Genomic DNA, 19,159 nt, shown 5'->3' on the forward strand with positions numbered 1-19,159 from the left:
AGGCACTTCATAAATATTTGTTAATATGGCAGTCCAGCATACCATTTTAGGAATTTATAGATAAATTCCTAGATATGCTCACAGAGGGCATATTAATTAACATTAATTGCAGCATTTTTGCGAAAGCAAAACTACTAGAGACCAAGACGTGCATTACTAGAAGACCTTGGTTAAGTGAATTTGTACTCTACACACTAGAGTACCAGGCAGCTATTAAAAAGAATGAGGTATATGTGAAATTAAATATAATAGCTCCCTTCCCACCAAACAACGGTTTTCTTTTTGGTTATTGTTGCCGAGACCTGAGAGAAAATTATTGAAGTTCCTTCTAAAATAATGATCCTAGGGAATTCCTTGGCGGTCCAGTGGTTAGAATTCCATGCTCCCATTGCAGGGGGCCTGGGTTTGATCCCTGGTCTGGGACCTAAGATCCCGCATGCCACATGGCGCGGCCAAAAAAAAAAAATAATAACAACAAAAAAAATAAAATAGGGACTTCCCTGGTGGCGTAGTGGTTAAGAATCCTCCTGCCAATTCAGGGGACACAGGTTCGAGCCCTGGTCGGGGAAGATCCCACATGCGGCAGAGCAACTAAGCCCGTGCACCACAACTACTGAGCCTGTGCTCTAGAGCCCGCGTGCCACAACTACTGAAGCCTGCACACCTAGAGCCCGTGCTCCACAACAAGAGGAACCACCGCAGTGAGAAACCCGTGCACTGCAACGAAGAGTAGCCCCTGCTCGCCACGACTAGAGAAAGCCTGTGTGCAGCAACGAAGACCCAACACGGCCAAAACTAAACAAATAAGATAAATAAATTTTTAAAAAGTAATTATTAAAAATAAATAAATAAATAAATAAATAATGATCCCAACATCATTCCTATACAGATGCAGTAGAAATTTTATGTAAAATGATATCATATATATTTTAAAAATAAATTTATTTATTTACGTTTATTTTTGGCTGCATTGGGTCTTCCTTGCTGTGTGTGGGCTTTCTCTAGTTGCGGCGAGCGGGGGCTACTCTTCGTTGTGGTGCACGGGCTTCTCATTGCAGTGGCTTCTCTTGTTGTGGAGCAAGGGCCCTAGAGTGCATGGGTTTCAGTAATTGTGGCACGCGGTGTCAGTAGTTGTGGCTCGCGGGTTCTAGAACGCAGGCTCAGTAGTTGTGGCACACAGGCTTAGTTGCTCCGCGGCATGTGGGATCTTCCTGGACCAGGGCTCAAACCCATGTCTCCTGAGTTGGCAGGCGGATTCTTAACTGCTACGCCACCAGGGAAGCCGATATATTTTGTATGATGTTTCTCAAACTAGATGGATGACAAATTACTAAGGCGAGGGTCAGTAAAGACCTAGATATCATTTCTCAAATTGGTCTGTGGAGCATGATTGGACATTACACAGATCAAGGTTCTGATGTTTAGAAAGAATTTGTAGAGTGTAGTAGTTATTCTTTATTGCAGATTAAGAGCAGATTTATGTGGTATAAACATTCAACTGGACAATGGGTAGGAAAAAATTAATTGAAATTGGCATCAAAACGGGGGAGGTGACAGAATGCATAATCACTACAATTCTGCATTTTCCCCCCTCAATATTGGGCTAATAATTTCCTTATAGTAAATGGAATATGCATATGGATTCCAAATGAAGGTAGAAGAAATTCTAAATTCACTCATCTGGGTAAAAAAAAAAAAAGTCTACATATTTTGATTCAGAAAGGTGTCCAAATTATACTGTGAAATGAAGAAAGCAAAGTTTAAGAAATCAAGGTGAAGAACAGTGTGAGCCTACATACCTAAAATAAAATGTGTTTGTATGTCTAGTTTAGGAAATTATTTTACAGTGGTTACCTCTGGGGAGTGGAATGGGACATAGTTAATTTTCTTTCCTTCTTTCCTTTTGGATTTTGTGCTTGTTTTTTATACTTTTTAATTTAAAAAGATAAATGATCATTCCAATCAAAGCATATTAGTTTTAGACGTCCTTTGTTTTCACTACTAGATGACATACTTCCAATCAAAAGCACAGAACTGTGCAACTAGAGATTATCATACTAAGTGAAGTAAGTCAGAAAGAGAAAGGCAAATACCATATGATATCACTTATATGTGGAATCTAAAATATGACACAGATGAATCTATCTACAAAACAGAAACAGACTCACAGACATAGAGAACAGACTGTGGTTGCCAAGGCGGGGGTTGGGGGGTGGCGGGTGAGAGATGGATTGGGAGTGTGGGATTAGCAGATGTAAACTATTATATACAGGATGGATAAACAAGGTCTTACTGTATAGCACAGGGAACTATATTCAATATCCTGTGATAAACCATAATGTAAAAGAATATAAAAAGATGTCTATATGATGTAAAAAAAAAAAAAGGGATAATACCTACTCCATTGGGATGATCATGAGCATTACATGAAATAACCTGGCAAAGGACCAGCAAGAAGCAAACTTTCAATGCATAGTAGCAATTAACAGGATAATAATTATTATTGCAATTATTTACAAGAAAACCACTTACACACACACACACACACAAAAGCACAGAACTGGAAGTATTCATTATTACCCAAGTGGATGGTTACTTAAGGGCACCACTTACTTAGATGGGAACCACTGGTGTACACTAGTCCTTCACCTGCCATGATTGCATTTACTCCCAATTCTAGCCAGACCTCTAGTACTATAAAAATCATATCCCATTCTCACTTCAGTGAATGAGCAGAGCATAGGGGACCACTGATTTGGGGCTGAGTGTGGGAAGGGTGTGTGGGGAGAAGCACTGGGCCGTGGGTCATGGATGCAGGGTGGCAGGGATGGGGGGGCCAGTTGTGCTCTGGTCTCACCTCTTCCCCTTTCCTTTGCCCTCTGTCGTCGGCTCCACTTCCTTCTCAGGCTCAGATTTCTACTAAGGAGCACCTGTCAGGTGGGGGCTTTATGATCAGTTTTCTTTAAGGTTAAGATTCACAGTTCTATTGTAATTTTCCCCACTGCCGTTGGCCCATCCATCTACTAGCTCCCTTCTTTTTCTCTGAGAAGGTGTTTCCAAGAACCCAGACCCTTCCTCTGCCCACTCCCTAATCCATATGAAACCTCTGGGCTCAGAGGCGATTTCTGCCTGATCAGAGAGATAGGACTATGGAGTCAGGGCATTCGTACACTCGCAGTATGAAATCAGCCGCTCGCAGTATGAAATCAGCCACGGAAGACACAAAGTGATATGCAGTAACGTCTCAACTTTTATTGGCCTCCTGCTCCCCAGGGCACCCTGCTTCTGCTGACTCAATGCCTCAGAACTTTGGTGTCTGAGGTCTCAGACACCACTTTGCCGTCCATGAGCCTGAGGGTGGTGGTCTTCTGGATGGTTTGCATGGAGTTGCTGCTGTCCACAGCATCACCAAGACTGTAACAGAAGACAAAGCCCCAGTTATAAACAGCACCGCAAAGAAAAGAGAAACAAGGAAAGTGGAGAAAAGAAGCCTCCCGATCCCTGCCTGCATGTCCAAGTTCCCCTTTGCTGCTTCCTCCATAAGAGGAAAACTGAAGGCCAAATTCCACCTGTGCTCCAAGAACGGCTAGGAGCAATATTTAGTCTATTCTCTTCTCGGGGCACGCACAGAGCACCAGCCCAGTGCTCAGTGGGTACCAATGAACAGGCATATGGGGGGCTCACAAAAGCTCAGGCTTTGGGGAGAAGTGGTAGCTTGACCCCAGCTTATACAGGTAGGAGGAGAGCCCCACTCACTTGAAGTCCTCCCCATCTTCCAGGAGGCGGCGGTAGGTGTTGATCTCAGCCTCCAGCTTGATCTTGACATTCAGCAGGGCATCGTACTCCTGGGTCTGGCGTTGCCCCTCTGCCCGAGTCTGGGCCAGCTCTGACTCCAGGTGCAGGAGGACCCCATTGAGCTGCTCCATCTGCATGGCATAGCGGGCCTCCACTTCCCTCAGGCTGTTCTCCAGGCTGGCCTTCTGCAGGGGCATAGGGAGAGGGTCGGGTGAGACAGGGTGGAGGGAGAGTCTCTGCAGCTTTCAGCCCTCTTTGAAACTTTGAGCGCCTACTGTTTGCCAGGTACTAGGGTAGTGAGTAGTAGTAGTGGGAAATACAGCGAGAAACAACTCTTTCTGAGCGAAAGGCACGCACTGAGGGCTCTCACCAGATTTCTCATGGAGTCCAGGTCGATCTCCAGGGACTGGACGGTGCGTCTCAGCTCCGTGAGCGTCATCTCAGCAGCTCCTATCTCAGCGGTCTGCGAGGTGACCACTGTGGTGCTCTCCTCAATCTGCGGGGGGAATAGGGTCCTCAGGTCCCTCCTTCTCTGTCGGCTTCCCTCCTGCACCCTCGTGCCTCTTGTGCTTAGCCTGGCATCCATCCCTCTCCCTCGTGTACCTGCTGGGACCAGTACTTGTCCAGCTCCTCTCGGTTCTTCTGAGCCAGTTCGTCATACTGGGCCCGGATGTCCGCCATGATCTTGCTGAGGTCCTGAGCTTTGGGGGCATCCAACTCCACGGTCAACCCAGAGTTGGCAATCTGGTTTTGTAGACCCTTTACTTCCTAAAGGAGAAAGGGACAAAAGTGAAGAGGTGCTCAGGGTCAGAGCTCCAGGAAGCCTCTTCATCTGTGACTGCCTCTTCCAGAAGGCCTACAGGATCAGTTGGAGAACAGAACAGGGCAATCTCTTGACTTTGCTCTCTGGGCATTGCCAGTTCTGGGCCTTCTACTCCAGATGGGTGAAATGCCAGCTGTCAACATCATGCTTGTCACTCACAGGTGGTGGTTTCTCTCTCCTCCCTTCACCCTGTCCCTCCATCTACAAACCTGCTCCTTGTACCTTCCTCCCTCACCTCCTCCATCAGGTCTCACTTCTACTGCTAGCTGTTTCCACTGTGGTCCTCATCTCATCCTCTCACCCATGGCCTTTTGACCTCACCACGCTCTAATTCAGGTGACCCACCGAGCGTGGCAACAGTCTGATTAAGAAGCACTCAGGCTGGTAGTTCTAAACTCCCCTGCGAGGTGGCTTGCAGGTGGCCTGCTCTGTCTAGTCCCCGGCCCAGACTCATCTTGGTCCCTTGGTTCCTGGCTTGGCCAGGGTCCCCTGCTTGCCTCCTCGTGGTTCTTCTTCATGAACAGCAGCTCCTCCTTGAGAGCCTCGATCTCAGTCTCCAGCTGCAGCCGGGTGACATTGGTGTCGTCAATGACCTTGCGGAGCCCGTGGATGTCACTCTCCACAGACTGGCGCATGGCCAGCTCTGTCTCATACCTGTGGGAGTGGAGGTGATTGGAAGGGCCCCGTCTCTGATCCTGAACCTTCTCAACCCACGCCACCTACTAAGAGCAGCCCTATGCCCACTGCAAACCAGCCACCTGATTCAGGAATCAGGCAGTAATCCTCTGAGCACCGTTCCTGGCACTTGGGGAACAGTGTTCTTACACTGGGTTACGTGAAGAATAAATTGATGGAGCCTTACTCTCATCCACCCAGCTCTACCCACAGCTGAACAAGATCCCCCTAACGGACCCCAGCTTCCTAGCCCCCAGCCTTACTTGACTCTGAAGTCATCAGCAGCAAGACGGGCATTATCAATCTGCAGAACGATGTGGGCATTGTCCACAGAACTTGCAAAAATCTGGGGGGATTGTAGAGAGAGGTTGCTCCATGAATGGGAAATCAGTGATGGGGTGGGCCGAGTGTGTGGAGGGTGTTATGTGTCTCAGTGAAAAAACCTTCCTAGTCCCTGGAATAACCAGAGGCTTTCCTTGTATACCTATCCCCTTCTACCTGTGCCCCCTCATACTGTTCCCTCCTTTCCTGGAGTCTCAAATCCCAGCGTTCCCAGTCTCCTGCTGCCCTTCCTTCCAGGCCTCTGCTGGCTGGCCAGCCCGGAAGTGAGCAGTTACTAAAACGCCTCTCCCTGGCCCTCTCCCAGCAGTTTTCCTAGCGCACCTGCTCAGCATCCCCCCGCCCCACCGGTAGGCCTCCTGTTTACTCCCGGATGGCTCAGCCTTAGCCACATCCGCTTAACCCCTCCAGTGGTCCCCTCTCCACCAGAAGCCAGGGTCTGGACCCTCTTTATGAGCCTTGTTTCACCTCCCTCTATGCTGTCCACTCCTCTGCGAAGCTCCCCCGTCCTCTTCGCACTCTGTCCTGGGGAAGGGCCCTCCTGTGCCCATGCACCACCCTTGGGGTCCCTGTGACTAGGGGCGATGTCTATGGAAATTAGGGGCATTCTTAACCCTCTGCCGGTGGAGTTGGGGGCGGGGCGGGAGATAGACAAGGGGAAGGAGTGCATGCACCCCACCCTACTAAAATTCCTATCCTTGGGGGAGGGAGAGGAAGAGGGGAGTGGATAACTGGAGGGTCAGACGTGGCTGGGAGTTGGGGCTGCTCCCTCCATGCCCCCTTACCTGAGCCCTCAGGTCCTCGATGGTCTCCAAGTAGTGCCCCCAGTCTCTGACCTGGGGTCCCTTCTTCTCTAGGTGTTCCCGGATTTTGCTCTCCAGTCTCCTATTATCGGCCTCCAGGCTCCTCACCCTCTCCAGGTAGGAGGCCAGGCGGTCATTCAGGTCTTGCATGGTCTCCTTCTCGCCCTGGATGCCCCCTACACTCACCAGACCCCCGGCCATCCCGGCGCCCAGGTTCCCGGACCCCCAGCCGCCCCGGACGCTGGTGGAGCGGGACACGGAGATCCGGGAGCCCGAGCCCCCGGCGCCTGCATAGACGCTGGCAGCGCTGCTGACCGGTTGGACCCGGTGGCTAGGTGACTGCGCAGAGCCCAGGGACCGGTAGCTGGAGAAGGTGGACTGGGCGGTGAAGCTCATGTTTGTTCCGAGAAGAAAGAGCGAGACCAGGACTTAGGTGCTGGGCCGTGGAGTGTGTGAGGTCCGCAACTCTCAAGTTATAGCTCTCAGGGAGGGGGGTGGGTGGGGGTGGGTGGGGACCCGCCCCCCGACAGGCCCCGCCTCCGCCACCAGAGTCGCCGCGGAAGCGCGGAAGCCTGCGCCACAGGTGGACGGCCGGGTCTCCGCGCCTCCGGTTCCTGACCCTCCCCAGCCTTTCCCCGCCCCCTCAGCACCGCCCTGCCAAGGTCACCCTCCAGCACCCAGGGTGGCGGTGAGTGAATGGGGCCGGGACAGCCGTGGGCAGCAGGTAAAGTTGGCTCTGGCAGCTGGGACTTCAGGGCAGGAAATGACGTCATGGTACCCCCCTCCCCCAGGTAGGGGAGGTACAGGCTTGGTTGAGAATTTGGGGGATGAGTGTCGAGGTCGGGTGTGAGTCTCCGTCGTTGTCCTCAGCTGCAGCCCAAGTTCCCACCTGCAGGGGACATCTTGGGGAATCCCGGAGCCCTAGGAGTCCTGGGGAAGAAAAGTTGGGGGCTGCAGAAGAGGAAGGGAAACGCGATTCTGAGCCTCAAGTCTGCTGGTTTACACTCGACCTCCCCACACACTTGGTTCCCAATCATGCCCTGCTGCACTTGTTCCCTAGCACACACTTAGCCCCTATCCTATGCACGTGTATTGTCAATTACCCACAGACATGCTTACTCACCAATTATGTTCACTCTGAACCTTCCGGTCACCCCTCCCCATCCCTCAGCCCACTGCCACGGAGGCCTGGCCTTCCCGGAGCACTCTGTGGTTTGAACAGGACTCCTCACCTCTACACACCTGCGTATCAGCCTTACCCACACCCTTGGGTAAACAAATATTTCTGAGCACTTACAGTTCGACAAATATTTGTTGGGCACCTACTGTGCATCAGGCCCTGTTCTAGTTGCTGGGAGAGCAGCAGTGGAAAGAGACCAATAATCCCTCATGGAGACTGTCATGTGTCCCATTTGTTACGGGGCTTGAGAGGACAGACACGCACACCTCCAAACATTCTGGCTGAGACTCAGAAAGGGACCCTTTCTCCCTCCTTACTAGGACTGTTCTGCAGGCCCCCTCCTTCCCCTGCCTCTCCTCTAAAGACTCTCTGGATCCCAAGCCTGTCCCCAGGGGGCTGCCCCCTCCAGGAAGCTTATGTCAGGATATGGGTGAGAAGGATGGATGTAGGGAAGTTCCCCCTGCTCCCTTCACCCCTGAAGCTGGATGGTGACCCTCTGCTGAATGAGCTGGAGGGATCCTGAGGTACTGGGCCTTCAAGTCTGTTGCCACCAGCAGCTCATTTGTCTGGCAGGGCCTGGCATTACACACCTGTCTGCGCTCTTTGCTCTGGGGAGGACCTATCGATTCTTATCGAGCTGCTAGCTGAACTGAAGAGGCGAAGGCAGATGGGAGAGGAGGAATGGGAAGAGGAGGGGCCCCAGGAGTAGCTAGGTCAATGGACCAGAGGGGAGGCACTTGTGGACTTTGCCAGCTGCGTGACCTTGGGAAAGTCACTTAACTCTGCACTTCAGTTTCTTCCCTGGTAAAAGGAGAAGAAAGCCAGTCCAGTCTATCTCCTTGGGTGGCAATTGATATGAATGTTAATTATTACTCACTTATTCACTGAACAAATGCTAATTACTTACTGGGGAGTAAATCTCCAAGAGGGCAGCTGTGAGGGGGTCAGTGTAATTGTAAAGATGTCTCCATGATATAAGGACTCTTTCTAAGTCACTTAACACCCCTGGGGGACTTTGAATTCCAACAGGGATTAGGCCCAGATCTAAGGATTCTTATCTAAACTCCTTTCCAGGTCTTTCTCTGACTCCTGCCCCACTCCAACTGCTTGGGACATTTTGGGGCCTGGGGATGGAGGCACTGTCTGGGGCTGGAGGAGGAGAGCTGCCAGCCAGGTCTTATCTCCCATAGCTGGTTGTTAGTGGCCACATTCCTGACCTCTTGCAGCATCGGGGCAAATACCGACCTCAGGTTTCCAGCACCAGCCTGCCCTTTTCCACCACATCCAGATTCCTTTGTGGTTCAGGGCCTTTTCGCTCTTCTGAGAGCCTCTGGGAGAGCTGGGGAAGGGGGTGTGAGGGGGGAGTTTCGGGCCCCCAGGTTCCCAGCACTGGGGCTCTGGGGTGGTGGTGGGATGGGCGATGGTGAGGCCGGTCCCTGGAGTAGGAGGAACAGGAAGGGTCCCGGTGAGAGGCCGGAACAAAGGCAGATGAGTAAAGGAGCTCAGCAGAGGGGGGTCCTGAAGGAGGGGAAATGGTCCCCCACCCCCATCCTGCCCTGTGTTCCGGTGTCCTGCTGGGGGGGAGCTGGGAACCTGAGAGACAGGTTTAACTACTGAGTAAACTCCGAGATGACCCTGATAAGCGGGGGCGGGTCAGCTCTTTCCTCCCCCTTCCCTACACTCTCCCTTGGAGAGCTGGAGCCAAAGACCTGGAAGAACTAGATAGTGGGGAGATTAAGGGATTGGGGGATCATGGGGGCCTGGAGCCCTTTAGGCTTTGCTTTATCATTTAGTCTGTAAATTTTGTACCCAACCCTGAGGAGGGGGTTGTTTAGAATAGCAACTGAAGTGTGATGGTTGGGGTCTATAGACCAGACAGCAGGGGGCGGGGGAGCGGCGGGGGCGGGAGTTGGATTCTCATCACCGTCTCCAAGGACTGAAGGATTGAGAACGACTCCAGAAAGGACCTTCCAAACGTGTGAGTGTCTTGGGGGCAGTGATAGGTCTTTTTGGTGGGGACAGTAGGGGGCAGCAAGGCGGATGAGAGGTTGGCCTGGGAGGCTCCCCTCAGCTCCCCTCAGTGCAGGGCCCAGCGTGCCAGCGGGCCTCCCACAGGAGGACCCCAAGGGCTACTGAATTAGGGGCAGAGCCTCTGAGGACGAGAACACACAGAGGGAGGAACGGGGCGAGACCCGAGGAAAAGGAGTCTGGGGGCTGAGTGGGAATTCCTCTTGCTCAGCCCTGAGTCTGGCATGTAGCGGGAGCTCCATAAATGATTTTGATTTAAACAATTAATGAAAAAGGGGGCCGAGGAGTGTGGTTAGGTAAGCTGTGGAGGCAGGTGGGATGATGGGGGTGGCAGCTGGGTTGGGAGCAAGGCCCAGTCTGAATCCCTCAAGACTTTTGGGAATGTCTCTGGAAGTGTCCCTGCCCCATTTGGAGACCCTGGACCTGCCTGTCTAGCGTAGACCGGGGGAGGGGTTCTGAGGGTTCGGGCCAGGCCCTTTCCCCCAGCGTTGGGAAGGTCAAAGAATGCTCTGGTACTTTTATATCATTGCTTCAGCTGGGTTTGTATCCTGGGTTATTTTCCAGGGATAAAGGAAGGAAAGATCATGAAGAACATGTAGCTGCCCAGGAATCTCCAGCGATAAAGCTCAGAGAGGATTCCAGGAAATCTGGCCCTTCCAGAGTCCCCTCAGCTCCCTGGGTTCCCCTGCAGTCTCCTCTGGCAAAGCCAGCTCTCACCCACCAGGCGTGGCCTCTCCTATTCTTTTTTTTTTTTTATTTGCGGTACGCGGGCCTCTCACTGTTGTGGCCTCTCCCACTGCGGAGCACAGGCTCCGGACGCGCAGGCTCAGCGGCCATGGCTCACGGGCCCAGACACTCTGCGGCATGTGGGATCTTCCTGGACCGGGGCATGAACCCGCGTCCCCTGCATTGGCAGGCGGACTCTCAACCACTGCGCCACCAGGGAAGCCCTATTCTTATGACCCCTGCCCCTTCCCCCTTCTGACCCTGGTACTCCTGGTCCCTCCTCTGGTACAACCCCATTACCTCAATGCCATCCCCCAGCCCATCACCTCTTTCCAATCTGCCAAGAGGTGTGTGGCGCACAGGGATGAGTGTGGCATTTGGTGTCAAAAGACCTGGGTTCAAGGTCCCACTGCTGGCTGGGTGATCTTAGGCAACTTTACTTGCCTTGGTCTCCTCAGCTGTAGAATAAGGATAATAGTTACATATACTCCGAGAGCTTTCATGAGAATCAAATGAGACAATCTGCCTGGAAGGGCTTTGACAGCTGAAGAAGTCAGTTCATTTCCTCTCGTCTGGTTTGACCCCATCTCTTCTTCTTCCCAGATCCCTTGTTTTGCTCTCACTACCCTCTAGCCTTCTGCTCCCTCCTCATCACTATTTCTTTACTTTCAATTTGGGCACAGGGCAGGGGCAGCTAAAACTGAGTCTATGGAAAAGGGGGTGAAATGGAAAAGTAGAGTAGTTGAAAACCCATCTCAAAATCATCCCATTGGGCTTCCCTGGTGGCGCAGTGGTTGAGAGTCCGCCTGCTGATGCAGGGGACACGGGTTCGTGCCCTGGTCCGGGAAGATCCCACATGCCGTGGAGCGGCTGGGCCCGTGAGCCATGGCCGCTGAGCCTGCGTGTCCGAAGCCTGTGCTCCGCAACGGGAGAGGCCACAGCAGTGAGAGGCCCGCGTACCGCAAAAAAAAAAAAACAAAAAAAACCCATCCCATCAATGGTCACGTCTCTACCAGTCTCTCTCCTTTTGGCTTTGAACTAGGCAGATCTACTAGCAATGTCTGGGGAAACTGTCCTGTGAGCAGCTAGACAAGCAAGGCTACAGCTTGATAGAGGCACGGGGTATGGAATGCAGCTTGTGGAGCCAAGACTAGCCCTCAGGGCCTTTGCAAAAACTGGACAAAGTCAGCCTCCTCCTTGTCTCCTTGGCCTGTGCACTGACCGACCTGCACAGGCAGATGTGGTAGCCCTGTCTGGAGCCATCCCCCTAGAGGATCTGGGGGAAACCCTGGTGTGGATGAGATGGCCTAAGGAAAAAGATCAGACAAAAAAAGTGCGCAGAATCTGCATAGAGGGGCCCAAGGCAAGAAGAGGAGGAAGAGACTAAGGGAAAAGAGAGGAGAAAGGAGAGGAGGTCCAGACTCCTGCCAGCTCCCAAAAGAGACCAGGAGAGAGGGCTGTCATGAAAGCCAAGGAGAAAAAGTTTCAAGGAGGGGCAGATGCACACAGAGATCAAGGGGGCTGAGGACAAGCAGAACACTTCCAGTAAAGTGATGGAGACCAAAGCCAGACGCTGAAAGGCCAAGGAGTAAGTGGTTACTGCTAAGTGGAAACAGAATGTAAACTTTTCTTCTACGAAGTTTGGGGGAATGCCCTCGCAGTCCAGTGGTTAGGACTCTGCTCTCATGGCTGAGGGTTCAGGTTCAGTCCTTGCTAAGATCCCACAAGCCGTGTGTTGTGGCCAAAAAAAAAAAAAAAATTAAAAATTAAAAAAAAAGGTTTGTCAGGGAAGGAAAGGAGAAAATGGGGTGATACCCTGTTGTAGGTAGCAAGGTTGATGGAAGTTGTCCTCAGGATGGTACTGTTTAGCCAGGCTGATCAGTGATTAAACAAGCAATGACAATGGAGTGAGGTTGGTGCTGGGCCAGGGCAAGTCCAGGGCCCGATGGAAGCCTATAGCAGCAACTCCTAACCCAGCCTAAGAGCCTAGGGGAAGTGACATTTCAGTGGAAACCTGAAGAGTGCTAGTACTAGTAGGTGGCAGACCTGGGATTTGTCATACGTAACCTCTACATGCTTCTGCCTCTCTACCAATGGGAAGAGCAGGACAGGCAGAAGGAGCCTGCAGCACGTGTGATGAGGTAACATGGTCTCATAGTGCATGAGGCTATGTGAAGGGTTCTGAGGTCCCAGTGAAGGTCACACAGCATGGCTCCATGATGAGACCAACCACATGAGAATCTGTATCCTGGGGGAATCTCTTGCTGAGAGATGAGCGGGAGGGAGTGGTGGAAATTCAGAGGCAAAGGAATCTAGATTTACAACATTGTTGAAATAGACTCTTGGGGTGGGTTGAGTGGGAAAGCAAAGACAACCAGAAGACCTCAGAGGAAAAGGAGTCCAGGGCTTGGGAGCTGACATGATGGATGGCAACTGCAGTCTAGAAAACAAGGGAGCACGAGATGTGGCATGTCAGAGAGGGGATTGTCGGAGTTTGGGGTCAGAGCAGATGATATCATTTAAGGGTGGCTGAAAATCATGGAGTTAAGGATCTTAAGGAAAAGAAAGGATAGGAAAAGAGCATAGATTTTGGAGTCAGGCAGATCTGAGTTTGTGTTCTAGCTCTGTTGTTTGCCTGCTGAGTGACCTCGTTCAAGTTGGGTGCCCAAGTTAGTTAGTAAGCTTCTCTGAGCTACAGTTTCCTCATCTGTTGCTGCAGGAATTAAATGTGCATGATAGGGCCTGGAGCATAGCAGGTGCTCCCCTGCCTTCTTCTGCTGCAATAATCATCAGCACGGAAGTTCAAGTCTCTCAGTTTGGTTCAGTTCTACAGTGAGCTGGGTATACAGAGATAAATAAAAATAAATACTAATAATCAAGGAGATGATTATTAGAGGGGACAGATAACCGGACCAAAAAAATACAGTGTGATAGGTGCTATGAAAAGTTCTAAAGTAGTATCAGAGGAGGGAATAATTCATCCATTCATTAACAATTTGTAAGGCAGCTGCTATGTGCCAGCCATGTTCTAGGCTCTGGGGATACAGCAAAGAAAAGCCAGATAAGGTTGTTGTTCTTGCGGAGCTCACATTTTAGGTGGAAGGGTTGGGATCGTGGAGAACCTCAAGAAGGAGGGAATGCTCTGGCAGAGCTTCAAAAAAATGAACAAGAACTTGTTAGAGAGACAAGGGGGTCAAGGAGAAGTCTTTACAGATAGAACGGTATTGTGATCTGTTACAGTATCCAACAGAGTCCCCTTCTCTGAGTTTCAGATATGTATCTCCTGCCCGTCACTGGATATTGTCCCCAGTTGGAGCTTTCAAAGAAATGTTTTTTTATTTAAAAAATTATTTTGGCTGTGCCTTGCGGCTTGCGGGATCTTAGTTCCTAGACCAGGGGTTGAACCTGTACCCTTGGTGGTGAAAGAGTGGTCTCCTAACCACTGGACTGCTGGGGAATTCCCAAAGAAATCAAGCTTATTAGATGTAAGGCTGGATCTTCCTGCATCTTTTTTTTTTCTTTAAAAAAATTCAGCTTTATTGAGGTACAATTTGCATAGAGAAATATTCACTCTTTTCAGGGATACGGTTGAATGGGTTTGGACAGATGGATACAATTGTAGACCTGCCACCATAAATCAAGGTAGAAAACATTTAATCACCTCAGAAAGTCCTATTGCATTCCTTCCTAGTCAATCTCCCTCACCCACCCCCAGCTCTGGCAACCATCAATCTGCCCCAATGATTTTTCCTTTTTCAGAATGCCACATAGGTTGAATCATAGAGTATGTTACCTTTTGTCTCTGACTTCTTTCACTTAGCATAATGCTTTTGTGTTTCACCCATGTTATTGCATGTATCAGCAGTTTGTTCCTCTTTATTGCTGTATAGCAGTATCACAATTAGTTTATTCATTCACCAGTACGTGGATATTTGAGTTGTTTCCAGTTTTTAGTAATTATGAATAAAGGTGTTATAAATATTTGTGCACAGTTCTTTGTGTGGATATAAGTTTTCATTTTTCTTGGATAAAATAGCTAGGAATGGGATGGTGTGTTGTATGATAAGTATATGTTTAACTTTATAAGAAACTGCCAAACTTTTTTTCAATTGAAGTTTAGTTAATTTATAATATTGTGTTCAAACTATTTTCTAAAGTGACTGTATCATTTTGCATTCCCACCAGTAATGTATGAGGGTTCCAATTGCTCTTCACCCTACCAGCACTTTCTATTGTTTTTCTTTTTTTAAAATTATAGCTTTACTGGTGGGTGCATAGTAATATCTCATTGTGGTTTTAATTTGTATTTTCATAATGACTAATGATGTTGAGCATCTTTTTTATGTGCTTTTGTTGCCATCTGTATCTCTTCTTTGATGAAGTGTCAGTGCAAATCTTTTGCCCATTAAAAAAACATTGGGTTGTCCATAAAAAAATGAAAAGACAACCTACGGAATGGGAGAAAACATTTGCAAATGATAAGACAGAAAAGGGCTTAATCTCCAAAATATACAAACAGCTCATACAACTCAACAAAAAAACAAATAACCCAATCAAAAAATGGACAGAAGACCTTAATAGACGTTTCTCCAAAGAAGACATACAGATAGCCAGTAGGCACATGAAAAGATGCTCAACATCACTAATTATTAGAGAAATGCGAATCAAAACTACAATGAGGTACCACCTCACACTGGTCAGAATGGCCATCATTAAAAAGTCTACAAATAACAAATGCTGGAGAGGGTGTGGAGAAAAGGGAACCCTCCTGCACTGTTGGTGGGAATGTAAGTTGGTGCAGCCACAACGGAAAACAGTGTGGAGGTTCCTCAGAAAACTAAAAATAGAACTACCATATGATCCAGCAATCCCACTCCTGGGCATATAACCAGACAAAATTATAAGTCAAAAAGACATGCACCCCTATGTTCATAGCAGCACTGTTCACAATAGCCAAAACATGGAAACAACCTAAACGTCCATTAACAGATGAATGGATAAAGATGTGGTACATATGCACAAGGGAATATTACTCAGCCATAAAAAAGAATGAAATAATTGCCATTTGCAGCAACATGGATGAAACTAGAGATTATCATACTGAGTGAAGTAAGTCAGAAAGAGAAAGACAAATACTGTATGATATCACTTATATGTGGAATCTAAAATATGGCAAAATGAACCTATTTACAAAACAGAAACAGTTCACAGACATAGAGAACAGACTTGTGATTGCCAAGGGGGTAGGAGCTGGGGGAGGGAAGGACTGGGAATGTCGGATTAGCAGATATAAACTATTACATATAGGATGGATAAACAAGGTTCTAATGTATTACACAGGGAACTATTTTCAATCTCCTGTGATAAACCATGATGGAAAAGAATATATAAAAAAAGAATGTCTCTATGTATATAACTGAGTCACTTTGCTGTATAGCAGAGACTGGCACAACATTGTAAATATACTATACTTCAATAAAAAAATAAAATTAATTTAAAATATATTGGGTTGTCTTTTTTATTATTTATTTTTGAGAGTTTTAAAAAATATATCTAGATTTAAGTTTTTCATCATATATGTGATTTACAACTATTTTCTTCCAGTCTGTAGTTGTCTTTCCATTTTCTTAATGGTGTCTCTTGTGGAGAAGCTATTGATTTTGAAGAAGTCTATTTTATCAAGTTTTTACTTTAAGGATCATGCCCTGGTGCTGTATTTGAAAAATCTTTGCTTATGTGAAAGTCACAAAGATTTTTTTCTGTTTTCTTGCAGAAGATTTATGGTTTTAGATTTTTCTTTTGTTTTTTTGTTAATAGTTTATTTATCATGAGAAACTATTCCTTAGCCCAGATATTAGTAGTTCATAGTTCAGGAACATAGGTAAGTGACAAACCTCCATGGAACTCAACCCAAAGAAATTCTTTATATTCCAAAATCACTTTGCACTCTGAAAGATACCAGCCTTCTTCATCTCCTCAAAATCTTTTATGGAATCATAAGTTCTGTAGAAGTCTGCATATGCCTTCTTTCTTGGTTCAGCCACAGCAAACTTATAGAAAGCTGCAACTCCCAAGGAGACAACGAATGCTCCAACAATATGAAATCGCAGTCGCTTGGCCAGAAGGCCACGCATCTGAAGTTTTGTCAAAGAACTGGAAGCCATGGTAGTTTTTCTCCTTGACAGCGGACTATTTCAAGGTCACGCAATCAAGAACTAACACTCAGGAGGGACCCCAGCAGGTCCCACAGGGCCCACTTTGTAACTCAGGCCTGAAGGCCGTGGTGCACGGGCCGGCCTCCTGACCTTCGGCGAGCGCGGCCCGGGCAGGGGCCTATGGTTCTAGATTTTACATTTTGGCCTAAGAGTTAATGTGAGTTAACTCACATTTGAGTTAATGTGTTTGACAAATATTTTCTCCAAATCTGTGGCTTACTTTTGTATTTTCTTTTTTTTTTTTTAAATAAATTTATTTTTTGGCTGCGTTGGGTTTTCGTTGCTGGGTGTGGGCTTTCTCTAGTTGTGGCGAGTGGGTGCTACTCTTCGTTGTGGTATGTGGGCTTCTCATTGCGGTGGCTGCTCTTGTTGCGGAGCATGGGCTCTAGGCGCGCGGGCTTCAGTAGTTGTGGGTCTCGGGCTCTAGAGCGCAGGCTCAGTAGTTGTGGCGCACGGGCTTAGGTGCTCCATGGCATGTGGGATCTTCGTGGACAAGGGCTTGAACCTGTGTCCCCTGCATTGGCAGGTGGATTCTTAACCACTGTGCCACCAAGGAAGTCCCTACTTCTGTATTTTCTTAACAGTGTCATTAGAATAGATGACATTTTTAATTTTGGTAAAATTCCATTGTCAAATTTTTCTTTAATAGTTTATTTTTGTGTGTGTGTGTTCTAAGAAATCTTTACCTAACCTAAGATCACTAAGGTTTTTTTCTTATGTTTTCTTCTAGAAGTTGTATATTTTTAGGTTTTTTGTTTTGAGCTGATTCTTGTCAATAACTTGAAGTATGGGTTGAGGTTAATTTTTATTTTTATTTTTTTTGCATGCGGATGTCCAATTGTTCCAGCACTATTTGTTGAAAAGACTATCTTTTCTGCAATGATTTACCTTGGTACCACTGTGTGAGTCTATTTCTGGGCTCTTATGTTCCACTGATGTATATATCTATCCTTATGTTAATACCCCACTGTCTTGATTACTATAGCTTTATGGTAACTCTTGAAACCAGGGAGTGTGAGTTCTCCAACTTTCTTCCTCTTTTTCAAAATTGTTTTGGCTAGTCTAGGCCCTTTGTTTTTTTATATAAATTTTTAGAATCAGTTTGTCAATCTCTAAATAAAAGCTTACTGGAATTTTGATTGGGACTGCATTAAATCCATGAACTTTGTATATCTCACCATTCTAGATCTTTAATTTCTTTCATTAATGTTTTGTGGTTTTCAGCACACAAATCTTGCACATGTTTTGTTTGATTGGAAGGTATTTTATGTTTTAAATCTGATTGTTAATGATATTCTGTTTTCAATTTCCAATTGTTCATTACTAGTATATAGAAATATGATTGATTTTGTATATCGATCATTTAGCCTGCAGCTCTGCTAAACTCTCTTATACCAGTAGCTTTTTTGTAGATGGAAATTTTTTACATAGAATATCATTTCATTTGTGAATAAAGGCAGCTTTATTTCTTCTTTTCCAATCTGTATGCCTTATTTTCTTTTTCTTGACTTACTGTACTAGCTAACACCTCCATTACAATGTGAAATAGAAGTGGTGAGACAGTAAATACCTTTGCTTTGTTCCTGATCTTGTGGGGAGAACATTCATTCTTTCACTGTTAAAAATTATGTTAGCCATAAGTTTTTTGTAAATGTTCTTCATCAGGTCAAAGAAATTCCCTTCTATTCATAGTTTGCTGAGAGTTTTCCTTTTTTTTTTTTAGATTTTTTTAATGTGGACCATTTTTAAAGTCTTTATTGAGTTTGCTGCAATATTGTTTCTGTTTTATGTTTTTGTTTTTTTTGCCCCGAGGCATGTGGGATCTTAGCTTCCCAACCAGGGATTGAACCCACACGCCCTGCACAGGTGAAGTCTTAACCACTGGACCACCAGCGAAGTCCCAAGAGAGCTCTTAATCATAAATGGATGTTGAACTTTGTTAAATGTTTTATCTGCATCAGTTGAGATGGACATATGATTTTTCTTATTTAGTCTATGAATAAAATGAATTACATTAATTGATTTTAAATATTCAACCAATCTGCCATACCAGGGAGAAATCTTATTTGGTTATGATGTATTGTTCCTCTTATCGGTTGTTGGATTTGATTTGTTAATATTTTGGTAAGGGTTTTGAATGAATGTTCATGGAGGATATTGATCTATATTTTTCTTGTATTGTGTTTTTTTTTTTTTTTTTTTTTTTGCAGTACGCGGGCCTCTCACTGTTGTGGCCTCTCCCGTTGCGGAGAACAGGCTCCGGACGCGCAGGCTCAGTGGCCATGGCTCACAGGCCCAGCTGCTCCGCGGCATGTGGGATCCTCCCAGACCGGGGCACGAACCCATGTCCCCTGCATCGGCAGGCGGACTCTCAACCACTGCGCCACCAGGGAAGCCCTCCTTGTGAGTTCTTTTAACCATGGGTTATTTATAAGTATGTGGTTTAACTCCCAAATATTTGGAGATTTTCCAGATATCATTCTGTTATTAATTTCTATTTTAAGCCTCTTATGGTAAGAGAACATAGATTGTACGATTTCATTTCTTTTAAATTTGTTGAGATTTGTTTTTTTTG

At 47.1% G+C, this 19,159-nt stretch overlaps 2 protein-coding genes across 2 annotated transcripts; both read right to left on the reverse strand.

Annotated features, from left to right (window-relative positions):
• Positions 1 to 3,232: 3,232 nt before the first annotated feature.
• On the reverse strand, positions 3,233 to 6,938 carry KRT18 (keratin 18). The gene is made up of 7 exons (XM_081248746.1): positions 6,418 to 6,938; positions 5,557 to 5,639; positions 5,116 to 5,272; positions 4,399 to 4,563; positions 4,166 to 4,291; positions 3,757 to 3,980; positions 3,233 to 3,414 (listed from the first exon to the last, which is right to left on the reverse strand). The coding sequence occupies exons 1-7, from the start codon at positions 6,829 to 6,831 to the stop codon at positions 3,294 to 3,296; spliced, it is 1,290 nt and encodes a 429-aa protein (XP_081104872.1). The 5' UTR covers positions 6,832 to 6,938; the 3' UTR covers positions 3,233 to 3,293.
• A 9,211-nt stretch (positions 6,939 to 16,149) lies between these two features.
• Positions 16,150 to 17,577, reverse strand: LOC308625194 (cytochrome c oxidase subunit 6C-like). The gene has a single exon (XM_081249131.1). The coding sequence runs from the start codon at positions 16,531 to 16,533 to the stop codon at positions 16,306 to 16,308; it is 228 nt and encodes a 75-aa protein (XP_081105257.1). The 5' UTR covers positions 16,534 to 17,577; the 3' UTR covers positions 16,150 to 16,305.
• Between the last annotated feature and the right edge of the window lie 1,582 nt (positions 17,578 to 19,159).

Source organism: Mesoplodon bidens (genome assembly GCF_964165515.1).
Source record: "Mesoplodon bidens genome assembly, chromosome: 11".
Taxonomy (NCBI): domain Eukaryota; kingdom Metazoa; phylum Chordata; class Mammalia; order Artiodactyla; family Ziphiidae; genus Mesoplodon; species Mesoplodon bidens.